General features: G+C 43.1%; 1 protein-coding gene across 4 annotated transcripts in view; it reads left to right on the top strand.

Moving 5' to 3' along the window:
• The window catches only part of COL4A5 (collagen type IV alpha 5 chain), a 131,532-nt gene extending 112,892 nt beyond the window's left edge, over nt 1-18,640 (top strand). Inside the window, exons 42-52 of one of the 4 annotated variants that reach the window (XM_081897308.1) lie at nt 5,238-5,371; nt 5,495-5,567; nt 6,992-7,063; nt 9,906-10,034; nt 10,204-10,302; nt 12,248-12,460; nt 13,310-13,487; nt 14,273-14,387; nt 14,730-14,902; nt 17,252-17,407; nt 17,448-18,640. In XM_081897308.1, coding sequence (XP_081753434.1) covers nt 5,238-5,371; nt 5,495-5,567; nt 6,992-7,063; nt 9,906-10,034; nt 10,204-10,302; nt 12,248-12,460; nt 13,310-13,487; nt 14,273-14,387; nt 14,730-14,902; nt 17,252-17,333 — 1,268 coding nt within the window. In that variant the 3' untranslated portion in view covers nt 17,334-17,407; nt 17,448-18,640. Of the gene's footprint in view, nt 1-5,237; nt 5,372-5,494; nt 5,568-6,991; nt 7,064-9,905; nt 10,035-10,203; nt 10,303-12,247; nt 12,461-13,309; nt 13,488-14,272; nt 14,388-14,729; nt 14,903-17,251; nt 17,408-17,438 lie in introns of all 4 variants that reach the window. The other 3 variants (XM_081897307.1, XM_081897305.1, XM_081897306.1) reach the window with 3 other exon arrangements.
• The last annotated feature ends 6,848 nt before the right edge of the window (nt 18,641-25,488 follow it).

Raw genomic sequence — 25,488 nt, 5'->3', positions numbered from 1 at the left:
TTGAATGTACTTCTTTGATGAAAACAAATGTCTCAGTCTGTAGGATGGGTATGCCAAGTCATTAACCTTACATAACAGTAATCAATTTTATATCCCGCCTTTTCTCCAAAGAGCTCAAGGTGGCATACAAACTTCTCCGACTCTCTGCTTTATCCTCACAACAACTCTGTGAGGTTAGATAAGGCAAGAGACTGGCCCAAGTCACCCAGTGGGCTTCATGACTAAGTAGGGAATCAAACCCAAGTCCTAGTTCAGCACTCTAACCACTACACTACACTACACTACACTGTCAGTGCAGGACTCTTATTGACAATTCTGCTACCCATGGAGATCATTGTCAGGGCTTGGGCAAATGTCTTGCAATGTTGATTCCAACTCAACATGTCACTTGAACATGAGGCCATATAACAATTTTCTGGGTTATTCTTGCAGTTTACAAGAATTGGAAGTCTGATTGAAAGGATAACAGCATCATTTGCCAAACATTTGCCGACATCATATCCATTATAGAACTAACCTGGCACTGAGCTAGTTTGGCATACTTTGTGTATGAGAAATTTATTTGGAACATATCCAGTGCTATACATGCATATCAAACTTAAAGCCTTTTGGCAATTAAAATATCCAGTGTTTATTCTGTGTAGACCCATTAACTAATGTTGGATATCATCCTGTTTTTTGTAATTTATGATAAGTATTTTTATAGATTTTTACTCCCAGTTTTCCTATATACACATTTTCGGATCATGGCCTAGCAAACATCCCCTTTCCATTTTTTGACTTGGTTAATTCCAATGACATGTTGTCGGCACAAAAGCACTGCTCACATGGGCAGTGTAACCCAAGACCACTCAAACAAGGTTGTGTGCTCCTATTATTGTTGCTATTATTACAATAATTAATCATTATTATTAATCCTGTTGTGTGAACCTACCATTCACACATAAGACAAGTGAAACCGTTAAAAACACAGAACAACAAATATATTTAAAACAAAACTAAATCCCTAACCAGTGGGCACTCATGGTAAAGACTCCTTTATCCAGCTTAAGAAAGGTCTCCAGGTGTTTCTAAAAAGCAGGTGCCTTTTGCTTCTTAACAGGAATGCTATTCCACAGAACAGGAGCAGCCACACTAAAAAGCTCTGCTCCGAGTTACTATAGAGCGGGCTTCTGAGATCTTTGAAAATTGCAGGACAAACACCCCTTTTTTAAACTAGAAGAATACAGATCCTCCATTTGCCAGTTCACCAAAGGCCACTGCCTGCTGTTTCTTACACTTAGTGAGCAGGGTTTGTGCATAAGCTGGCTTCTGATATTTTACCAAAACCAAACTGTTGATGGTCAGAATTGATTCCTCACTTACCTACTAGTTCACACTGTCTGAAAAGATAGGATTTCACCATCTGGAATGGTTTTATGTTTTCTGCAGACTTCACTACCTCAGTGCTCAGCCTTGACTGCAGATTTTTTAAATTAATTTAAATAGCACTGGTCTCTCTATGTATCCTTATTGTATTCTACTGGTTAATATCTTGCCTTGTGTAAACTGACTTACTCTGATCCTCTGCTTTCCTGAAATTCAACCTGTTACTATTTCATGAGGATTTTGCAGTGAAGCAGGATGCTAATATAAAAGAAAAAAGTTAAGACTATACCTTTTGCTCATCTGTAGCAAAGTGTGTTTTATCCCTCTGCACACTACTCCTGGATAAATTTCAGGACAGTGCCCAAACCATTGCTACTAAACAGGCGACTCAAAGTTATATTTCTATGGATCCCATAATATGTAGATATTGTTTTAACATATTGTAGTTGAACTTATTTTATTTTACCTTGCGTACCTTGTTTGTAACAGCCTTAGACTTTGGTCTTATACAGAGTTACATAGAAGTAAATGCCATGGAACTCATTAGAAACTTACTTCAGAGTGGACTTGCAAATGGCTGTGCTGTTTTTCCACAACCTTCTTCTCTGCTCTGATTTCACTGAACATTGTTGCTGTTCTGTTCTAATGTAGTGTTAGTCAGACCTCATTAAAATACTTCTAACACTGTTCCATAGAATAGGAATGACTTGGCATACACCTAAGTATTAGATGTGTTTGGATGAAGTCTTGAAAGTTTTGCTGTGATGGCTTTTAAAAAGCAAAATGTCTTCACCCCAGCCAAAAAACACTGTTTTAATTCCAGGCATTAAATTAATATAGCAACCATCTGTGGTTGAGTAAATCTACAATTAGACCTAAAAAAAAAAAAAAGATAGTTGAGAAACCATACTCAGTACTTTAGTGCCCTGGTAGGGCAACATGGACCAGCCATTGAAATTGTCCTTATTTAAAGCCATAGCAAAACTTCCATTCTATTATATTCTAAAATGTTTACATTAGCCTCATCTTTTGTTTAATATTAATATAATATGACTGTCAAAGGAGAAAGAGAATGAAAGAATGAGTGAGATAAAACTTACATATGCATATATAAATTCTGTTTTATAATTGAACGTTGCATGGAGTATGTATATTTTTGGAATATTTCACTGACATGTTCTGTGTTGAGGGCATAACAGAAGAAAAAGGAATTTGTATCAGCAGGAACAACTGGAAATAATAATTTAAATATTAATAGATATACACAGTAAATAGGCCTTTGTGCTATTTTTAAAAATATTATTAATCTTAACTATGTAATTAAATCATATTAATAAATGCTTATGAGTAGCTGGATACTGTTCAGTTGCATTCAGCTACAGTCATGCCTCAGGTTGCGAACGTGATCCGTGCGGGAGGCACGTTTGCAACCCACAGCGTTTGCAACCTGCTGCGCCGCGTCTGTGCATGCACGTGACGCGATTTGGCACTTCTGTGCATGCATGAGCACTGAAACCCAGAAGTAACCTGTTACGGTACTTCTGGGTTTGGCATGGTCTGCAACCCAAAAATGCACAACCCGCAGCGTTCACAACCCGAGGTATGACTGTATAACCATGAATATATTTGAATATTAACAAATACAAAATATTAATAATTAACCAGTGTTCTGCTCATGAATGAGAAATTATTGGAGCTCAGATTATCCATTAAATTTTATATCAAGCCTTGCATTACTTTGCTTTTTCCCTCAAATTTCTAAATCATTTTGTTGCCCAGAAGCACTTTGGTGGTCCAAGAAGAGGCTGCTTCCCCTTACGATGCAAATGGAGAAATCACAGGCAAACTTATTTTAACCAGGTTGCCCCCTCATGCAGCACTGTCAGTGAAATGGTTGCAATAGTACTTGTCTTTGTTTATGTAGAACTAATAGATAGCAAGCCTCAGGCTGCATTATTAAAACCAGAACGTCAACAAAGTTTTAGATTCAGTGGCTTGCTTCACATTGGTCATAGCAGCCTAATCACCAGAATAAGTTGTATATCTATATATAAATTATGCTAAGTTATACACCCATATTTTTATTTATGTATACTGACCTGGGGGGGGGCATTCTCCTTGTATGCATGTTTGCTGTGTTGTAAATACAAAATATGCTGGTGAAATGGTTTGCACTGTTTAGTATCAATATCTCTTCTGTACTACTTCTAACTAATAATCTTATTTTGCACTGTGTGGTGTCTGCTATCCCCCCCTAACATCGATCATTGGGCTTTGGTGAACTCTGACCCTTCCAGGTCCTCCAGGTTAGATTCTTACCTTGGTCAGTTTGCTTAACTACATTGCATTGGTTGTTTAAAGTGTTGTTTTGACTGTAAATCAGAGAGTTATTTATTGTTTCATGAACGAGCTTTCATTTAAGATACAAACTATATTCTATATTTGAGTCTACTACTACCTAATGATGATCTTGTATTTATCAGTGTGGCTAAAATAATAAATTGAGAATCTCATTCCTACATCTTACATTCTCATGAAAAATTGTCCTGAGTTGTACAAACACAGGAGAAGTCTACAATGGAATGTGTCCCTGTCTCTCACAGTGTACCTGTTCTCTATACTGCTGAAGGTGTCATTTTACCTTCACCATTGCACCGTTCAATTCCCGTTCCTTTCAACTAAACCCACAAGTGGTTTCTGCCCAACATAGGTTGTGAGAGTCCACAAAACACTGAAAAGTTTGCTTGCTTGAAAATGAAAATATCACTAAGAGCACCAGGATTCAGTCCCAATTCCCTCCACCTGTGAGATAGGAATGGAGAAGCTATGGCCCTCCAGATGTTGTTGGACCTACAGCCTCACATCATCACTGATCATTGGCCACCCTGACTGGGGCTGATGGGAGTTGTAGTCCAACAACATCTGGAAGACACCAGCTTCCTCACCCCTGCTGAAAGGCCATACCTTTTCAGTGCTTTAGGTTGACTGTGTAAAGGAAAACAAGATTTGAATTTGGGTGAATGGGTGTGATTATTAGAGGTGAGGCTAATAATCTGAAATGACTTCCTTGGGAAAACTCAAAATTGCAAGCCTATCTAGTACATGGCAGGAGATGGCCACAGAATCCCAAGACCCAACAGCCAGGTCCTTTCAGAAATCCATCTTAAGCATGGAAACACATCTCCCCACAACCTTAAGGAAGATGGCCCTTTAGCATAGGCCATACCAGAGCTCAGAAAGTCCATTTTTAAAAGGATTTAGTTCTTGCTCAATAGGGAACAAATTCCAGATCACATTCATGCATTTACAAAGCAAACTAGTTCAGTTCACAGTGTGTGGATTCCAGGCTTCAGAATGTTCCAAGTTGCTGTGCTGAAGTATATAATATACTTAAGAAGACATAAGAAAACAGCAAAATACACAAACAGTTGAATTGTTTAGTATATTTCCTGCAAGAATTACATCCTTTAAGCTTAAAGGCCAAAAGTGCCTAAAGTGCAGAAAATCACTTAAATGAATGAGCTTGAAGATGAGCTAGAAATCATTTTCTACCCCAAAACAAACTTTATTCACATTCAGTTCACCCAGAAATTATAGGAACTTCTTTCAGGTGTATTTATTTATTTGTTTCGTTTGTTTTCTATACCACCCTTCATCTGAGAATCACAGGGCAGTTTGCGATACAAAACATGTAACATAGTAACAAACAAAAACAATAACCATGTAGCGTAGAGGTTTCTGAGTTAATTCAATGAACATCACTAAACCGAACGAGTTCATTCCAAACACTCGCCCTCATTGATAACAGACGTGACTCGCAAGGGGACCAAGTCCTTCTAACCCAATAACTTGTGTTTTGCAATATCAAGGTCTTCCTGGTTCAGAAGGCCCCCGTGGACCCCCCGGAAATGGAGGAGTAAGAGGAGAAAAGGGAAACCCTGGCCAGCCAGGTCAACCCGGAGTGCCTGGTTTGAAAGGAGACCAAGGACTCCCTGGACGCCCGGTGAGTGCTTGGAAAGGGAGAAATGTTTGTTTCTATAGCAGCAGTTGGTTTTGGATGAAAGAGATTTAGGCTGCAGTACTATACACACCTATGAAAGTAATAACCACAACTGTGTTGTCTTAGGGTGATCCTGGTCGTCCTGGTCTGAATGGAATGAAAGGAGATCCTGGTGTGCCAGGAGTTCCAGGATTCCCAGGTACATTAAAAGCAATACTGTAGGGCCTCTTCCAAGCTAAAACCATATGCCCCTCACTGATAGTTTTAAACAGCCAAGAGGGTCAAAGGTCCAGAGTTTGCAAGCACCTTGTCTCCACATCTTTGAGCCTTACCAGCTGAAACTCATCCAACACAACAAGACTAGACTGCGCTCTGGACAGATTCATCTGCTGTAATAGCAGAGTCCAGATCCTGGTGGCTGCATGCTGTTTTATGCTTAAAACGCTTTACAACAAGCTGCTGTTACAGATATTAAAAATACTGAAATTAGTTTAGAACAACTTCAGCTAAAGCAACAATAATCTATGAGGTTGGGGCCCACCTTGTGAACATGGCGCATCATGTAGGAACCTGGAGCAGGGCCTTGTTAGTGGTGGAGCCCTCGTTGTGGGACTTGGTTCCCACGAAGACGTGGGTCACCACAACAATGATGAGCTTCCACCACCTGAGTCAAAATGCCGTTTCGAATCATGTAGAAAAAATGAACAAGGTAACCAACACTGCAGCCACCAGAGCATATTAAAATAAAATAAAAGCTTTTGACAATAAAAATGTCTTATCCTATAATTTGGGGAGCCCACATGGTGCCATCCAAATTTTGTTGGACTACAACTCCCATCACTACTGAGCATTGGTCATGCTAGTCGGAAGTTGGAGTCAGTCCAACAAGATCAGGAAAACATAGTTGCCTACTTCTGGGTTTAATTGGTAAGTGTTGAACCTGCTGAGGGAGGCAATTGTAGAAATGAAGCAACAGTACTAAGAAAGCTCCCCCAACAGCTACTTCCAAAACATGTCCTAAATTGTGGTAAGATTCTTCAGCTGGGAGATGTCTACAGTGCATCTGATACCCATGTCCCAATCCATTTAGGGAGGGGATGGGAAACCTTTTCAGCTCAAAGCGGGAGGCATTCTTTTCTGGGCAACCTTCTGATGGCCACATAGTAATGGTGGGTGGGGCCAGAGGAAAAAGTGGTCAGAGCAATGAATGTATGTTCTACCTCTGTACAATAGGCTAGTTTCTACACTCACACCCACCTCTATCCTTAATCCAGAAAAGCAAGAAGCATTATCAGAGTTCAACGATGCCTTCCAACCAGGCAAAACACTTGGGGTGTAAGCAGGGCCAGTGAGGGGTTCGGTCTAGGGAGAGTTCTAAGGGCTGAATAGGCCTTGGGCAGCCAAATTTAGCCCCTGGACCTGAGGGTCCCCACCCCAATTTCACCCTTTACAGGTAAATGATGCCTTAAATGTTGCAGATAAAAATTATGTCATTTGAGCTAAAGAAATGGATATCTGGGGCAGGAGATAGAGTTGCTTCATGTAGTGCTAATGCTGCTAAATTGAGGCACAGGTCGTTCAATTCCACTGGGTTACATTAACTGGACAGCTTTTGCCTTTCAGGCATGAAGGGGCCCCTTGGACCTTCAGGACCACCAGGCCTTGGAGGAGACCCTGGACTCCCTGGATCTCCAGGTAGGAACTGTGTTTTTTGTGTGGCTGAACCAGAATAGAAAATGAACTGTGAGACCTTGTTTTGACCAGGGTATGGATGTTTATTGGAGAAGAATTGGTCTGCTGCATTTATTCTGATTTAAAGAGTATAGTAACTGGGCCATCAAAGCTGCTGCCACCACCCAGCGTTTTGAAAACTCATATGCAAGGAAGCTGCTGGAAAGTTGCTGAAGGCTCCCCTCTCAGAAAGTAGGGAAGCCAACATGAGAAGCTGGATTACAGATCATAGTTTGTTTGGAGTGGACCAAACCCTAGTAACAGATTCAGACGTAAAATTAAGTCAGAGATTGTGGTTTGTTCCTCCCAGCGTGTATCACAGAATCATAGTACAGTGGTACCTCTGGTTACAGATGCTTCAGTTTACAGACGCTTCAGGTTACAGACTCCGCTAATCCAGAAATAGTACCTCGGGTTAAGAACTTTGCTTCAGGATGAGAACAGAAATCACGCAGCAGCGGGAGGCCCCATTAGCTAAAGTGGTACCTCAGGTTAAGAACAGTTTCAGGTTAAGAACAGACCTCCAGAATGAATTAAGTTCTTAATCTGAGGTACCACTGTATTGTAGAGTTGGAAAGGACCCTGAGAATATTCAATCCAACTCTTGCTATGCAGGAACCACAACTAAAGCATCCACGACAGATGGCCATCCAACCCCTGCTTTAGAACTTCCAGTGACTGAGAGTCCACCCACTTTTTAAGGGGTCAAACAGTTCTTACTATCAGAAAGTTCTTCCTGATGTTTAACTGGAATCTCCTTTCTTGTAACTTGAAGTCGTTGCTTTGGGTCCTATATACCCTGGAACAGCACAAAACAACTTGCTCCACCTGTGACAGATATTTGAAAGATGACTATCATATCATTCTGAGCTTTGGCCCACCTGATCTTCTCCCAGCAACTGTTGGCTAAGTGTGTATACTATTCCTTCATGATTCCCCCTTTCTTCCATTTCTTACAATGCCCTTCATAAATCTCAGCTCATCTGTAAGTTCCTTGTGCAGTCACACCACTTTCTTTAAATGCCTCCCACTTTCCTTTCTAGTTGGAATCATAGGGACTTCTAATGAAAGCCTGATTCACTTGTGCATTGTAAATCATAGTTGATAGCTTAATGTGACATGCAAATACAGAATCATAGAGTCGGTGGGGGCTTTAGGTCATCTAGTTTAACCTGTTCGATACTGGAAATCCAGAGCTAGAGCTTCCCCCACATTCTTGAAGACTTCCACTGAAGACCTACCACTCCACTAAGCTATTGGTTCCATTGTCAAACTGCTCTTACAATCAAAAAGTTGCTGTTACCATTGATCCGAAATCTACCTGACAGCTTAAGTTCATAAGATCTGGTCCTGCCCCCTTTCCGGGTGCTCTTTGGGTATTTGAGTATTTTAAGAAAGCTATCATGTCTCCTCTAAGTCTTCTGCAGGCTAAGCAGCATACTCAGTATGTTCAGTCTTTCTACATAGGGTTTGCTTTCCATACTTCTGACTATTTTCATTGCCCTCCTTTGAACCCATTCCATTCTGACTATATTCTCCTTAAAGTGAGGATGTTGCCAAGATCACTTGGTTTACTTTATTTACCTTATGCTTGCGTCAAACAGAAGCATTATAGCAGGACTATGATCCTCTAGAGGTTTTTAAACTTCAGCATCCATCAGCCTCAGCCCAGCATGACCAGTGGTTAGGAATGATGGGAGTTGTGGTCAAGCAACATCTGAAAGGCCACAGGTTCCCTCTCCCTGTACTATATAGATACTTGAGCCATATTCAAAATACAAATAAGATCATAAGAAGGGCCTGCTGGATGAGGTTAATGGAGTTCAGTAGCCTGTTCTCACAGTGGCCAACTAGATGCCTGTGGGAAGCCCCAAGCAGGACATGAGCCCAAGAGCCCTCTCCCCTCCTGTGGTTTCCAGAAAATGGCATCCAGAAGCATTGCTTCCTCCAACTGTGGAAGCAGAGCATAGCCATCGTGGCCAGTAGCCATCAACAGCCCTGTCCTCTATGAATTTGTCTAATCCTCTTTTAAATTCATTCACGTTGGTGGCCATCACTGCTTCCTGTGGGAGCAAGTTCCATAGTTGAACTATGTACTATGTGAAAAATACTTTCTTTTATCCATTCTAACCTTGCAACATTCAGTTTCATTGGATCACTACGAGTTCTGGTGTTATGAGAGATAAAAGCTGTTCTCTAGCTACGTTTTCCATCCCATGCATGATAATGTTATAAATCTCTATCATGTGCCACCTCTTCAACTTTTCTCAAGCAAACATCAATCAAGAAGAAGGGGCGGGGGGATCTACCAAGTTATGCAAAGTTTTAGCATAGTAAAGGCATAGGAGAAAGGGGCAGGTTTTCTACCAGGTCCAGATCAGGCTGAATTTCTGTCTGTCACTGAGTCCAGTTTGGAGAAAAGGTTTTTCCTCTGTCCTTTGTTCTGAATGTCAGGTGCCTTTGAGTCTCTCTTGTGTGCTGTAAAAAAAGTGAAAAGACAAAAGCCCTTTGTGTCACAAATCAAAAGTCTCCTATTGGGTCAGAATGACTTGTCTGCTCCAGTGTAGGGCGTATCTCAGAAAGTCTTTGAACCTTTGAAGCAAAGTTGGTCACACTTTGAATGGTTTCAGTCTGATCCAACAGAAGGACTGCTGGGCCCCTGATGGACCTAATCAATTTCTCTTTGGTGGGATGTGCATGTGCAAATGTTTTCCCTTGTTGGGTGCACCCCTCTCCCCTAATGAATCATTAAGAGGAGGACCAGTTAGTGATGTAAAAACTGAAAAATGCTTTTGCTTTGTCCTAGGTCCTCCAGGGATACCTGGTCCAGCTGGACAAACAATTATTGTAAAAGGTGACCCAGGCCCACCAGGTCCTCCAGGGCAACCTGGAATGAAAGGTCTACCTGGGCTATCAGGCCCTCCAGGATTACCAGGTAAATTTCTCATTCGGAGACATAAGAAACTCAGATGAAACAGACAATTGCATAGCTTAACATTTGGCCAGCTCCCAGGATTAAATAAACCATGATACTATAGTTGCTGACTGCTTAGGCATATTTGCAGACATTTTACTACAATGTGTTTGTGCATACACATATCTAGGCCCAATCGGTCTTCCTGGTGATCCTGGACGAGATGGGCTTCCTGGATTTGATGGACCAGGAGGACGTAAAGGAGAGAGAGGACTTCCAGGTCAACAAGGTATGGTAAGCGCTCCATCCATGTTGAAGAGAATTTCATTGAGAGGGTGGCGACAGGCGCATGGTGTGCAGAGCAATCTGATTTGCCTGAGTATCAATTGCCATAGTCTTAAGGAACAGGGTATCTTAAAATTTTCTTTTGTTTAGGTTGGTGGGTTTAAAGGTTTGTTTGCTTGTTTACATCATGATTCCTCCTCCCTGCATTATGTCCTCAGAGCAACCTTGTGAGGTAGGCAATGCTGAGAGTCACTGGCCCTAGTTCACCCAATGAGCTTCATGGCTGAGTGGGAACTTGTGGGTGAATGCATATGGATAAATCTAAGTGAATAATCTCCAGATGACTTTTGCTGCAGCATTTTGTGGTTACTGTGCACTCTAAGGTACATGTGCTGGAGGGGAGGAACTTGCCCCAATTTTGCTTAGAAGTAGGTGGCGAAAAGAAGCACTGTGTGCAAGGAGGAGGTTCCACCAAGACTGCAGAGTAGGAAGTGACATGTATTTAGAACAGCTGCTTGAGGGGAAGGTGATAATGTGTATGAACTGGACATAGGAAATGTAGTTTGGTACCAAACTGTGAAAGTAGAGTAGCTGAACCCTAAACAGGCGGATTTTGAATTCAGCTGAATTTTGCAGTTGAAAAGCACAAGACGATGTGGAGTGAAGGGAACAAATTATAAGCACATCCACCTTCTTCTGAGTCGGTGGCTCTCTCTTTCTCTCCCTCTATTTTATTGCAGATAAAATAATGTATATATCACCTTCCCATTCTGGACAGTAGGTTGCACCCAATAAAATTACACTGATAGTAGCCAAATTGAAATCAGTGGGCATACATTAGCCATGTCTGTTTTCAGAGAGTCTGCTCTGAGAGGGACTGGCAGGTGCAGGGCATTTTACAACAGTTCTAAGGCAAAAGCCAAAACGAGAATAATAATAAAACCAGATATGGATCATGGCCAAACTTGGCCCTCCAGCTGTTTTGGGACTAGAAGAGTTTGGATTTGATATCCCGCCTTTCACTCCCTTTAAGGAGTCTCAAAGCGGCTAATATTCTCCTTTCCCTTCCTCCCCCACAACAAACACTCTGTGAGGTGAGTGGGGCTGAGAGACTTCAGAGAAGTATGACTGGCCCAAGGTCACCCAGCAGCTGCATGTGGAGGAGCGGAGACGCGAACCTGGCTCCCCAGGATTACGAGACTACCGCTCTTAACCACTACACCACACTGGCTCTCACTGGCAACTCCTATCATCCCTAGCTAACAGGATCAGCGGTCAGGGATGATGGGAATTGTTGTCCCAAAACAGCTGGAGGGCCAAGTTTGGCCATCACTGATAGATGAACCAATCCAACTGAAAACCAGAGCCCAGCATGTCAGATGCCTGCCTAAATATATTATTGGCTAGGTGGTGAAAAGGACAGAGAGTAGTTAGGGAGTTCCATAGCCTAGGTGCAACCAGAGAAACCATGGTTTGGCTAATCTTCCCTTACCCACCACTAGGACATGAAGAAAAGCCTCCTCAGCAGAACCTCCATATCTGCATGATACATTTAAAGCACTACGATGCTGCTTAGGAAGTCATGGTTTTCCCCAAAGGATCCTGGGAATTGTAGTTTGCTAAAGGTGCCAAGAGTTGTTTGGAGGCCCCCTATTCCCTTCCAGAGCTACAATTCAGAATTATTTAGGGCACTCTGGTGCTCTGTGAGGGGACAAGGGGCCTTCTATTAACTCTCAGATCCCTTAACAAACTACAATTCCCAGACCCTTTTCGGGAAGCCAAGCCTGCTTAAAGTCAAATGATATAGTGGAGATTCAGCCTATATCTACTGTTTGACATTTGTTTCAGAGGAGCCACACTTACTTCTGTGTGGCATGCCTTTGCTTTATTATACATCTTTACATCTTTCTCAGGGGAATTAATCTGTTTTGTTTGTCCTGCATAAACAGGTCAACGAGGCTCGCAGGGGCCCCCTGGTCCAGATGGACTTCAGGGCCCCCCTGGTCTTCCTGGGCCTGCTTCAGTTGCTCATGGATTCCTCATAACTCGCCACAGCCAGACAACAGACACGCCGTTCTGCCCACAAGGAACCACCCAGATTTACAATGGATTTTCTCTTCTCTACGTGCAGGGGAACGAGAGAGCCCATGGGCAGGACTTGGGTGAGACATAGTCTTTGCGGGGAATGTGATTGATTCGTTGATTCAGTTTGTTCATGCACCACCTTTTCAGAGTACCCAAAGCGGCTTACAACAGGCACCCACTTACTATCAAATGCAAAACTTTGGAGTGTGTGTGTGTGTGTGTGTGTGTAGGCAGTAGAATCCTAGAACTGTAGAGATGGAAAGGAGCCCAAGGGCCATCTAGTCCAGCCCCAACTGAAGCATCCACGGCATGTGGCTATCCAAAGCAACAAAGAAGGCAGAAATCAGCAATTTAGCAAAGAATAAATTTAATGTTACAAAACAAATCATATGGACTTAGGGCCCAGCCACACTTTTGTTTGTCCCATGATTTCAAATCGCCATTCCAACAGGTGTTTCTTTCTGTTCTGCCACTTTCCCCGGGGAAACCCGCAGCTTACTGCACAATTGGAACAAATGTCAATCCACAGGAAACCTGATTGAAGCACTGTGAATTCCACTTTACAGATGGCAAACTGAGGCTGGGATTTGCCTGTAGCCACAAAGTAAATCCATGGCAGAGGAGGGGGTCACAAAAGTCAAATTCATAATCCTTTAGGCCTGCACTGCATCTTCTGGACCATCTTCTGCATGGTGCACTTAAGGCTGCCTTTTCTAACCTAGGGTTCCGAGAAGTTGCTGGACTACATATCCCATTAGCCTCATACAGCATGTGTAACAGTTGGGGTTGGTGGGAGGTGTAGTCCAGCTACATCTTGGGACCAAGGATGGGGGAAGCTGGGTTAGGCATTATATAAAGACCTTCTACAGTGGGGAAGATTCCCCCCACCCCCTCATGCCTATAAAATTGTGTCTCTTGTTTGCCAGGCACTGCTGGAAGCTGCCTCCGCCGTTTCAGCACCATGCCCTTCATGTTCTGCAACATCAACAATGTCTGTAATTTTGCATCTCGGAACGACTATTCCTACTGGCTCTCTACCCCTGAGCCAATGCCAATGAGCATGGAGCCTTTAACCGGAAAGAACATCCAACCCTTCATTAGCCGGTGAGGCAGAAAGTGGGATTCAGATCCAAACACACAGAGAAAATGCATGTTCTTTCTGTCTTTTAGTTGCTTTCTTCAAATAGCTGTCTAGATGAAGATGTTGCTGCATAAAGCTATATAAAACATTATGGAGCTGTATATTTATGTATGAGGGCTTGTTAATATGGGATGGGTACAGACTGATGGGCAGGAGATTCAAGACAGACAAAAGAAAGGTCTTCCTCACGTGTAGGGTCTTCCTCACGTGTAGGGTCAAACTATGGAGTGGGTATTGTTTTGTCATTATGGTTTGTGGTTTTGTATTGTAAACCACCCTGTGATATTTGGATGAAGGGTGGTATAGAAACTTAATAAATAATAATAAGTCCACAATAAGTAGCTTAGAAATTAATTTGTGGTACTTATGCGCCACCCATTATCCGTGCGCACTGGGCAGCTGCTGCAAATTAAAATCAATAAAATAGAACCAGCAGTCAGTTGAAACAATCCAGAAACTGCACTGTCACTCAGAGTTAGCATAAAGGCATATGAAGCAAAAAGGAGGTTGAGGAGGAGCCTACTCATTGCTGTTAGCCACAACATAGAACCTCCATGTTCAGTGGCAGTATTCCAGCTGCTGGGTAGCAACAGCGGGAGAGGGTTATTGCCTTCATGCCCTGCTTTTGGGCTTTGTAGGAACTTCTAACTGGTTACAGTGAGACACAAGGCACTGAACTAGATGGGATTTTTAATCTGATTCAGCAGGTCTTTTAACACTGTTCCTTCCCCAATATTTCCCCCTTCAGCTGCACTGTCTGTGAAGCTCCTGCCATGGTTATAGCGATCCACAGCCAGACCATTCAAATCCCACCTTGTCCACAAGGCTGGGACTCTCTATGGATTGGTTATTCTTTTATGATGGTATGTACCTTCACTGAAAGTTTCCATAATAATGTCCCAAGCTCTCTTCATGAGTTTGGGGCAAATGCATGTGAGCTTAAAGAGGGGAGGGGGGCAGGAGCCATGTTCAAACCCCACCCACCAATATCCCTCTACACCCCAGGCAAACCATGTAACACTGAGCCCAAACCATGGTTTAGCTTCTGGTAGCATGGTTGCAGCAGGAGCTACCGCAAAGCAAAAGTGACCACAGTTTTCTCCCTGTGCACCAGCACAATTGCTTGTCTATGGTAAGCCATAGTTTGACTTAGCATTAAGTGTGAATAAGGCCAATTAAACTGACCTTGCTGCTTTATTTTTTAGCATACCAGTGCCGGGGCAGAGGGATCTGGACAGGCATTGGCCTCTCCTGGTTCCTGCCTGGAAGAATTCCGTTCCGCTCCTTTCATTGAGTGTCATGGTCGAGGGACCTGCAACTATTATGCTAATTCATACAGTTTCTGGCTGGCAACTGTGGAAGTGGCAGAAATGTTTAGGTAAGTGTATCCCACATTGACTAGTGTATATATATTTGGCAAGTCTTCTGTTCGATATGCATTTGGACACCTCCTATGATATCTTCCTGGTTCCTGAGATCAAGGAGCAGGTTTTGTCAAGTTTTGGATACTATTGGGCGCCATTTTGAATCACAATCTCTAAGCTTGTCAATTAAAAAAAAATTGCTTACAAATAGAAGCAGACAAAAATAATGAGTCTTAGCAGTAGCAACAAACAAAACAACATAGGGATTAATTCCCGATAAACAATACTTAAACATGTAAACTTATAAAGTTTAAATCAGATCTAACTAGGCTTACCATATATGTCCTCTTTTTCATGGGTATGTAAAATGAGAGTTGTCGTAGCAATCCATAGTTAAAAGTAGAAGTCAGCAAATGTGTCCTCTTTTTTGCTTTTCAAAATATGGCAACCCTAAACCACACCAGCCTGTAATCTAATACAGAAAGTTATTTCACTACATACATTGTCATGGGAAACAGATTTCTGAACTGCTATTGGTTCAGGTATAATTAACTATTAAGTAAAGGTAAAGGGACCCCTGATCATTAGGTCCAGTCATGGCCGACTCTGGGGTTGCAGAGCTCATCTCACTTTATTGGCCGAGGGAGCCGGCGTACAGCTTCCAGGTCACGTGGCCAGCATGACTAAGCCGCTTCTGGCGAACCAGAGCAGTGCATGGAAACACTGTCTACCTTCCCGCCGGAGCGGTACCTATTTATCTACTTGCACTTTGACATGCTTTCGAACTGCTAGGTTGGCAGGAGCAGGGACCGAGCAACGGGAGCTAACCCCGTCGCAGGGATTCAAACCGCCGACCTTCTGATCGGCAAGTCCTAGGCTCCGTAGTTTAACCCACAGCGCCATCCGTGTCCGTGTTAATTATATGTAAGGTTCACAGTCTAGGCATAATCCTTTCCTAAGTACAGTAGAGACAATGCCTACATGTGTAAGGATTCCATTAAGACAGAATAAGCCAATCTAGTGCCCTCCATATATTATTGAACTCCAACTCCCATCAGCCCTGGTCAGCTTGGTCTATGGCTACGGTAAACTAGAAATATAGCTAAAAGCTTGGTGCACCTGTCAAAGGAAAACCCCATTCTGCACAACCATAGCATGCATTTAGGACTAGGAAATAATCTAAGCCTACATCAGGGGTGGGAAACCTGTCATCTTCCAGATGATGTTGGACTACAACTCCCATCGGCCCTAGCCAGGATGGCTAATGGACAAGATTGATGGGAGTTGCAGTCAAACAACATCCAGAGGGCACCACATTGGCTACCCCTGGACAGGACATAATCATTCTGCCAGATTATTAAAAGAATCCTCAGAGGTCCATCTGAGTCAATCCACCACAGAGATGAGGTGTGTGTTATCCTGACATAGGGCCTTTTTGTGATGGCACCCCAATCACCTGAATTATAGAATGTGCTCTCAGGAGCAGGCCTCACCTGGTGTTGTGCCTGTTCTCTTTTTGGCAGCTGGTGAATATTTCCTTAAAAACAGCAATAACAACTGTCCCTTACCTTTACAACTTTTAGTCTCCTTTTGAACTGAAATCTTTTACTTAGTTTTTATGCTGAGGTTTTTTGCACTGCATTTCTCTTGATTCTTTTATTTGGGTTTTATTTTTGTTTGAATCTTGTGAACCTCTAAGGGCATCTTTTTTCTTTTTAATGAAGAACAGGTTCTTAAAACATAGTGATAAATAAATAAAATCTTCCATGATCCTGCCACCTGCCCAGCTTTGGCCATGCACACAGTCACTGTACCAGAGTTGTCTATAAAATGCCATACACATGCTTCCTTTACCCCCATCTGGCTTGTTCTTTCCACCCATTCCACTCCCAACATCTCCAGTTAAAGAGGTCTTAGAAAGCCTTCTATCTCAGAGAGAGAAAGAGACTGAAAACCTACTGCCAGCTGCAGCTGGAAGAGCCAGTGACCCTCCCACTCGGCTATGACTTCATCCAGCCATAGGAAACATAGGTGGCTGCTTTAAATGTAGTCAGACCCATTGGTCCATCCAGCTCAGTGTTATAATCAGTGACTGACAGTGGCATTCTAGGGAGGGAGTTTCTCCCAGCCCTACCTGGAGATTGGGCCTGGGACCTTCTGCATGCAATGCAGATGTTCTACAACCAAGTTAAGGCTTCTTTTCCAGACACACAGCTCAGCTTGCCTTGCAGGGCTGCTGAGAGCACAGGATAGCAGGTTAGGAGGGACCTTGAATGCCACCTTAAGATTCTTGGAGGAAGGTTGGTACAGAGATGTAACCATGGTATCTAACTTCATGTGTCCTCTGCATTTCTGTTGACCAGTAAACCTCAGTCGGAGACCCTGAAAGCTGGAGACCTGAGGACGCGCATTAGTCGATGCCAAGTTTGTATGAAGAGGACGTAATGCCTCAACGGAGAAATCTAACGGTGCACTTCCTTTAGATATACACTTCCTTTAGATATAACAATGGTGCTATTGTGCAAGAAGAAGAAGAAGAAGAAGAAGAAGAAGAAGAAGAAGAAGAAGAAGAAGAAGAAGAAGAAGAGAAAATTCTGATTATGCAGATTCCGGTGTGCCTCTCCTCAAGTGCCATCCCAAAGGTGTTCTTCTGGTGCATTTTTTGTGTGTGTGTCAAGGAAGGGAACTGACCTCTTGCAAAATATTGGAGACACCTGGGGTCACTAAGGATCAGAAGGTGAAGTTACCACTTCTCCCACCCCAAAGGCCAAGAGGGCCCGCTTTGAAAAATTCATCCCAGAGGAAAAGAAGAAACTACAATCTTACAATGCACTGTGATGGTTCAAAAGAGCAGACTGCTCATTTTGAGAAGCCCAAAGTTCATGGTGCTACTAACCCTACTGTACCCCAGGTTTTTAATATGAAATGTTTAAGCTTATTTTTTTTCCTTTGTAAGTAATGAAATGTGTATATTGTGTAAGCACATTTTTTTAAGTTTTCAACTTCTTAATCATTTAGACACAAAGCAGCCTAAAATCACTGACTTCACCAGAGTAAACCAAAACCTATATATAAATATATATGTTAAAAATACTCACATAAAGCAGAAAGCAATATTGTATAGGCAATAAGTGACAAGAGGATCTATTTTTGTCGTGCAGCAAACTACTACTGAGTTTTAAAGGTTTATTTTCTTCTCTGAGTTCTGGGCATATTTTATTTAGGAAAAGGTATAATAATGCTATAGCCATAATTGTTTTTAATCGGGGCTGTTGATGTCTATATTGTATGCCACACTCTTGATGATTTATCTGTCCTTAAGAAGCAAAAGAAAAAAGAAAAACCCACATTTTAAAGGGTTTTATTTTTGCATATTCTGTGAAATATTTTAAATGCTCAGCCAATCTGGTGCTTTGCAGATGTTCCAGACTACAACTCCCATCATCCCTAGCAAATGACCATGTTGACTGGGGCTTATGGGAGTTGTAGTCCAAAACTTCTGGAGGGCACAAGATTAGGGAAGGCTGCTATTTTCTTCTATTAAAAAAAAATCATATTCATATAGTAATAACTTACATTGGTTCAGCTAACTACCCCTTGGAAAATATGCAGAAAACACAAATGTATAAATATTATTCATGCACAAACAAATCCACTTTTTTTAGCTATGGTGTCTTATATTTTATGCAGAGTAACTGTACACTTTGAAAAACCCTTTTGACTGAAATAAAGTGAAAACTGGTAATAATTGACCTTTTCATACCTGCATGTCAGTTATTTAGGGAGTCTCTTTAAGGGGATCCCTACAGGTTAGCCTTTCTTCTAACAACAGTGTATAAACATTGAATGGTTAGAGTTAGGTTTATTAAATTTATATATCGCTTCCTCCTATTATTTATTCAGTTTATATCCCACTCTTCCTCCCAAAGGAACCCTGGGCAGCAAACACATCAAAAACATTCTAAAAATAGCTTAAAACAATCACATTGTCTTAGGCAATGATTTCATGGTTACCAGGATCAGTATATTTCAGACATCAAATGCCTGGGTATAAACAGGCAAAGTTCCAGATTCTTCCTGAAAGTGAGCAATAAAGGAGACAGAAGACTCTCACAAGGAAAAGTCCAAAAGCAATTTGCAAGCAGAGTAAAAATACAATTCATCACCATCATCAGATTTATTAATTGCCTTTTAAACAACCGTCTCAATGCAATTTATGCATAAACTTATAAGTTAAGACATATGTATATATAAGTGATTTAAGGATATGATAACTATGGGGAATTTTGTATATGTGGAAGAGCTGGGATCAAATCGCTCCATTTTTTCTCAGAAAATATGCAAGTTGAGTAAATATGCAAGTATTTCTCCAGTTTTCGTTTACAATGAGAAGGGTTTCACTTTTTTACCCCATTCTTTAGGCACAGATGACCTTATAAGGACACACAATACTTGACTGGAAAATAAAACCTGCTTATCTCGTCCTGGCAGAGCTTCCTGGGATCAGGCAATCCATCTCTGCTGCTAGAGGGGTCAAAGTGCAATTCCTATGGAAGACTGGGCAGCAGCAACAGCAGCAGGCATGAGCCTAGGCCCTAGGAGAGAAATCTGCACTGGTCCAATTCAGGGATGGGGAACCTGTGGACCTTCAGGTGTTGTTGCCTCCAACTCCCATCAACATCAGGAGGGCCGCAGCATGTTCCCCATCTCTGGAATTTCTCATAAGTCTACTCTTCCTCCTTGTGGTTTCCTTAAGCCAGCTCGGGAAAGTGTCAGAAGTTGGTGATCCTCAGCCAAGCCAGATGTGTGTCTTCAGCTAGAATAAGATGGTTTTGCCCACCACGTCAGCTCCCTGTTTTAATCAGGAATCTGTAATTTAATATTGTGTGTGAGTTCTCCTCCTCACACCCAAAATGAACAAGAAGTGTGCTAGGGTTTACTTGTGCAACAGCACTCCCCAAAAAGGAAATGTGTTAACCAAAAAGAAGGCACAGTACATAGCTAAACTATGGAACCCCTTCCCACAGGAGGCAGCGATGGCTACCAATTCAGAATTCATGGAGGACAAGGTGGTTAATAGATGTGATGGCTATATTCTACTTCCAGTGTCAAGATGCCTCTGAATGCTAGGAATCACAATTGGAGAGGGTGTTGGTGCTCTAAGGTTCTTGTCAGCTTTCCATATTGGGCATCTGGTTGGCCTCTACAAGAACAGGATGTTTGGCCTAGATGGGCCATTGGCTTGATCCAGCAGCCTCTTCTTAAGAGCTTACATAATTTTTCAGAGGTGTATCCCTCCCCCAAAAGGGGCAGGGAAAAGTTTGATATTTCTCCCACATGATATAACAGAAATCATGTGACAGACTGGGCAAAAGAGAGAGGAATGGATGTGGTAAACTTCCAGTCAGAGCAGAGAAAGGCAAAGTCGCTTGAAACAAGATCTCTTCATCTATTTAAGCAGAGATGACCCAAGTGATAGAACTGGTGTCCCGTTCCACCCCCACCCCGCATCTTAGCTGCCGACATAGATAAAGTATTGACAACTCTTTAAAGCCAAAAGGTCCAAGGATCTAATGGGGGCAAGTTTCCACCTCAGATAAGGTGGCAATTATTAGTTTGCTTCAGGGCTTTGTGAAATTCCATTCATTCTAAGCCTCTGGTGTGTTGTGTGTTTGCTTGTGTGTGTGAAAATCAGTAACATCATTTTGCTTTAATCTTCTAGACCAGTGTTTTTCAACCACTGTTCCGCAGCACACTAGTGTGCCGCAAGATGTTGCCTGGTGTGCCGTGGGAAAAATTGAAAAATTCGAAAGATTAAAAAAAAATGTCAAATTTTCGCCCACTAGGCGGGCACCGGACTGTGTCCACCCTATTTTCCATCCGTCCTGGGTGGGGATCAGATCAGATGGGATCAGATGAGAGCGGACAGGCAGTCCGCTCTCATCCGATTCCCCATAGAGAGCAGCGGGGCTCTGACATCTCCCTCTCCGCACACAGTGCGGAGACGGAGCTGTCATCCGCCGGCTCAGTGGGGATCAGCGGATCGATCCCCGCTGAGCAGAGAACGGCGCGCAACGTTTTTGTTTGCCATTAAAGAAAAAAATATTAAACATTTTCTAATGGTGGTGTGCCTCGTGATTTTTTTCATGAAACAAGTGTGCCTTTGCCCAAAAAAGGTTGAAAAACACTGTTCTAGACCAAAGGGTTGGTAGATTTCAAGCTTGTCAGATCTGGTTTGTTTTAATTGTAGAAGCCCAAGATGTACCAACACAGGCTAAGTGTTAATGTGGTTGGCATTAAAGCAGTGTTATAGCTACTTGGAGGGTGGGGAATCTAGGTTTTTTGGTCCAGGTGAAGCCTCCAGAGGGGCAACATTGAGGCTCCCAGCCTGTGTGTGCAAATATTTGCGGGTGTGCACACAAAACTGGGGCTTTGAGCCAGGTAAAATAAAACCTAGTTTCACCATTGCATTTGAGAACAGTGTTCTTCTGAGCCTGTTCTCAGTAGCAGAAGTGAACTGAGCTCACAGTTCTTTCACCTGACTCCTCTCCTAACTACCATACTTTTCCATGTATTGGACGAGGTTTTTTGACTAAAAAATCATGTCAAAAAACTGGAGTCATCCAATACACAGATAGTGGAATGGGGGGGGAGCGGCATACCCACCAGCCAACTGGTTGGCAGGAGTGCAGGTTCCCCCAATGCCGCAGCGAGTAAGGAGCGATCTGGAGGTGCTGGCTGGGGGCATGCAGCTTCTCCTGATGCCACTGCATGCAGGGAGCGATCTGGGAATGCTGGCTGGCGGCGCACAGCTTCCCCCAATGCCGCAGTGAGTGGGGAGCGATATGGGGACACTGGCTGATGGAAACGCAACTTCCCCCAATCCCGCTGTGCGCAGGAAGCACTCCCTGGATCGTTTCCCGCGTGCAGTGGCATCAGGGGAAGTTGCCCTCCGGCCAACCAGCCAATGCCACTACACGTAGGAAATGATCTAGGCAGTGTTTCCTGCCTGCATCTGCGTGGGGGGGCCATCTCCCCTCATTTTCTTAAAATTTAGTCCCACAAAATTAGGGGGGTCCTTATACATGGAGACATCTTATAAATGGAAAAATACGGAGGCTTTCTTCCTTACAACAGCCTAAGTTTAGGTGGGAAAAGTCATTTTGTTGCTGTTAATCAATGGAAAGTCAGAAACCCTTGATTTACTGCAAATCTCCCAGAGATCCACCTGTAGAACCCACTCCAACCTTTTTTCATCCTTGCTTAAGAGTACTCTGGTTGAATAAAAACACATCAGCATTCTAAACATCTGAGTAAGCTTGGCTAAACAAAAATGTTTTAGCAGGTGCTGAAGAGAGTACAGTGAAGGTATCTGCTTGATGTCAACAGGCAGGGAGTTCTTGCAGACATGGAAACAGGTATTATGTAGCACCTGTAAGAGTGCCTGTTCTGCAGATTGAAGCAATCAGGTGGGCATACATGGGGCAAGGCAATCTCACAGGTAAACTGGCCCCACATTGTTAAGGACTTTATGTAACACCTTGAACCTGGCCTGGCAGCAAATTGACAGCCAGTTTAGGTAACTGAGCACAGGGTTGACAAGGTCTCACCACTGCCATATAGTGTAACTGACCATTCACATCATAGGAAGTCCACTGGCCCATCCAGTTTAGTATTGTTTGCATGGATTCAGCAGTTCTCCAGGGCTTCAGAAAGGGGTCTCTGCCAGCCTCATCTGGGGATGCTGAGGATTGATCCTGGGACTTTCTGCATGCCAACAAGATGCTTTTATCATTGAGCTAAGGTCCTACGCTGTTGACCCCTGCATGTGTACTTGGCACAATAGTAGCCAAAGACTGATGGCAATACTCTGTGGGTATGCACTGACTTACAACTAAGCCAACCCTGATGTAAGTGTATGTATATGCAGGTGCATGCTATGGCTTTTTTGTGATAGTACTCACTAGGAGGCAAGGAGACTTGAGCAGGTTCATCTCCAGGTTGGTGTGGTAGGTCCACACACAGAGAAGAGAGGGGCTTGTGGCAATGATGCTGTGTGTGTCTTGTCCTTCTCTCTGTCCCTCAGGTTCTTGATGGAAAGAAATGGTTAGTTAACAGTGCTGCAACCCATGGGGGAGGAAAGGCAATGGCAGGGGGTTGGGCCATTGTTAGCTGCCCCATTGTGCTGCCAAGTACTGCTGGGCCTGGCAGAAGGGATATAAAGGGCAGCTGGCTCATCTCTGGCTCGATTTGGTCCAAGGGCCTTCTTGTTTTGGGGGGCTTTTGATTTGGTGTCCTTTTCCAAAAGCTGGGTAGCTTCCTTGGTGCATGTAGCTCCAGGTTTTGGACATCCTGTTAGCTTGGGATGATGGGAATTGTAGTCCCAAACATCTGGAGGGCCAGAGTTTGCCTATGTCTGTCCTTGAGCATCCTCCCTGAGGAAGTGGCTTTTGTTGTTTTATCGTTTGCTGTTGGCCATACTGGGAGGAAAAATGGGATACTTTCTTTGTTTCTACCCCACCTTTTTCTCCAAGGAGCTCAAGGTAGCATTCATGGTTCTTCCCACGCCCCATTTTATCCTCACAACAACCCTGTGAGGTAGATTAAGGCTAAGAGGCAGTAACTAGCTCAAAGCCACGTGAGCTTCATGCCTGAGTGGGAGCAAGAACCCCAGCCTCTCAAGTCTTAACCCTGACCATTACAGAAATAAATAAATAACTTTTCATGGGACAGCAGTTGCCAGATATTCATGTTGTTATTGCAGTTGTGATAGTTACAAATGTTGGAAGTGCAAAACTGCATATTGTTGTTGGGGCTTGAGTTTTGTAGTAACTCATCAGGAATGTAGTTAATAAATGCATGCTTCATCACTGAAGTAATATGCATGGTTGTCTAAAGACACACACATACGCACACACAAACACATGCTGCTGTTGAGACCATGAAGTCCAGAGCAAAGATTACCTGGCTGCAACTCTGATTACTGGTTAATGGCTAGTGAATTATCTCTGTTATCCCAGATTATTTGGAATACCATCAAGAACAACCTGTTTCAGTTTTGATGCAGTATAAAAACAATGGCACTTTGCATCAAGTTCTTTGCATTGGAAACAATTGAAGATATGTTTGTTAAAACAAGCTTTCCCAGCATGATGAATTGGTCTCTGACATAGTTGTCTACTTTGAATTGTTTTTAACCATTTTTAGTTTTTATTGTGTGCTGTACATCACCTTGAGATGTGTGTGGAAGGCAGCACACTGTTTTGTGCAGTATGTCAGCCTTCTGTTGTTGTTTAGTCGTTTAGTCATGTCCGACTCTTCGTGACCTCATGGACCAGAGCACGCCAGGCACTCCTGTCTTCCACTGCCTCCCGAAGTTTGGTCAGACTCATGCTGGTAACTTCAAGAACACTGTCCAACCATCTCGTCCTCTGTCATCCCCTTCTTGTGCCCTCCATCCTTCCCAACATCAGGGTCTTTTCCAGGGAGTCTTCTCTTCTCATGAGGTGGCCAAAGTATTGGAGCCTCAGCTTCACGATCTGTCCTTCCAGTGAGCACTCAGGGCTGATTATGTCAGCCTTAGGACTAGTATAATTCTTGCCTTCTTTTGCACATCATTAGCCAAACACCCTTTTTAAATGACAAATACAGCTTCCCCTGTTCCTGGACTACAGTGCTTTTTGTTTAATAAAGTTATTCATTATTAAACAGAGAGGAATGAGGGACTGGAAGAAATTTAAATTCCAAGTCCTTAAATATTGCACTTTCGGCAATATTTACAGTATGCAAGAACTGTAAAGAAGCATACCAGGTGTTAAAACTATTCTCAAACATCTAATAATGGGTTCAAGATGCCAAGCTTGATCATGAGGGGCCTGGGGCATAGTTTTGCCCCAAGCAAATTTCTCAAAAAACAGCAACCCTCCATTTGGCAGCAGTGGGAAGAAGAAGAAGAAGAAGAAGAAGAAGAAGAAGAAGAAGAAGAAGAAGAAGAAGGAGGAGGAGGAGGAGGAGGAGGAGGAGGTGGTGGTGGTAGACAAAACACTCAGAGTGGCTTAAACTTTCTAGAGTGGAGGAACACTGGTCATTCCAAGGGCTGCATTCCTTTCTAGACAACTTTCTGAGGGCTGCATGCCAGTGGTGGGCAGGACTAGAGGCAAAAGTGGGTGGAACAATGTAAATTTTGTGCAGTAGGTTAGCTCACTATCTTGCATCCAAGCAAGAGGCACTACCAGAGTTCCAGCACTTTCCAGCCTGGTAGAAACACTTGGGTGCAAAGGAGAGCCAGTGAGGGGTGTAGTCTGGGGAGAGTTTTAATGGCTGGGCAAAGAGGCTAGAGCACCACAGACCATGGCCCAAGGGTCTGAGGCTCCCCACCTTGCAAGACCCTGATGGGGAAAGAAGTCAGCACCATCCTCATCATCAGATCGATCATGTGAGGTGCGGGAAGTAGTTCTAGCTCCCTAGATGAGATCAGCTGAGGAGGAGGCTATGTACTCTTGTGTATGAGAGAGAGGGAGGGTTTTTCCGGCCTGCAGCTGGAAATCCACATTTTCCAAATCTGTTTTTTGCTCCCTAGCCCTCCTTGTTTCCATTCCGA

This window comes from Podarcis melisellensis (assembly GCF_964234715.1).
Source record: "Podarcis melisellensis genome assembly, chromosome: Z".
Taxonomy (NCBI): Eukaryota; Metazoa; Chordata; class Lepidosauria; order Squamata; family Lacertidae; genus Podarcis; species Podarcis melisellensis.
This window is presented reverse-complemented; position numbering and strand designations above follow the sequence as displayed.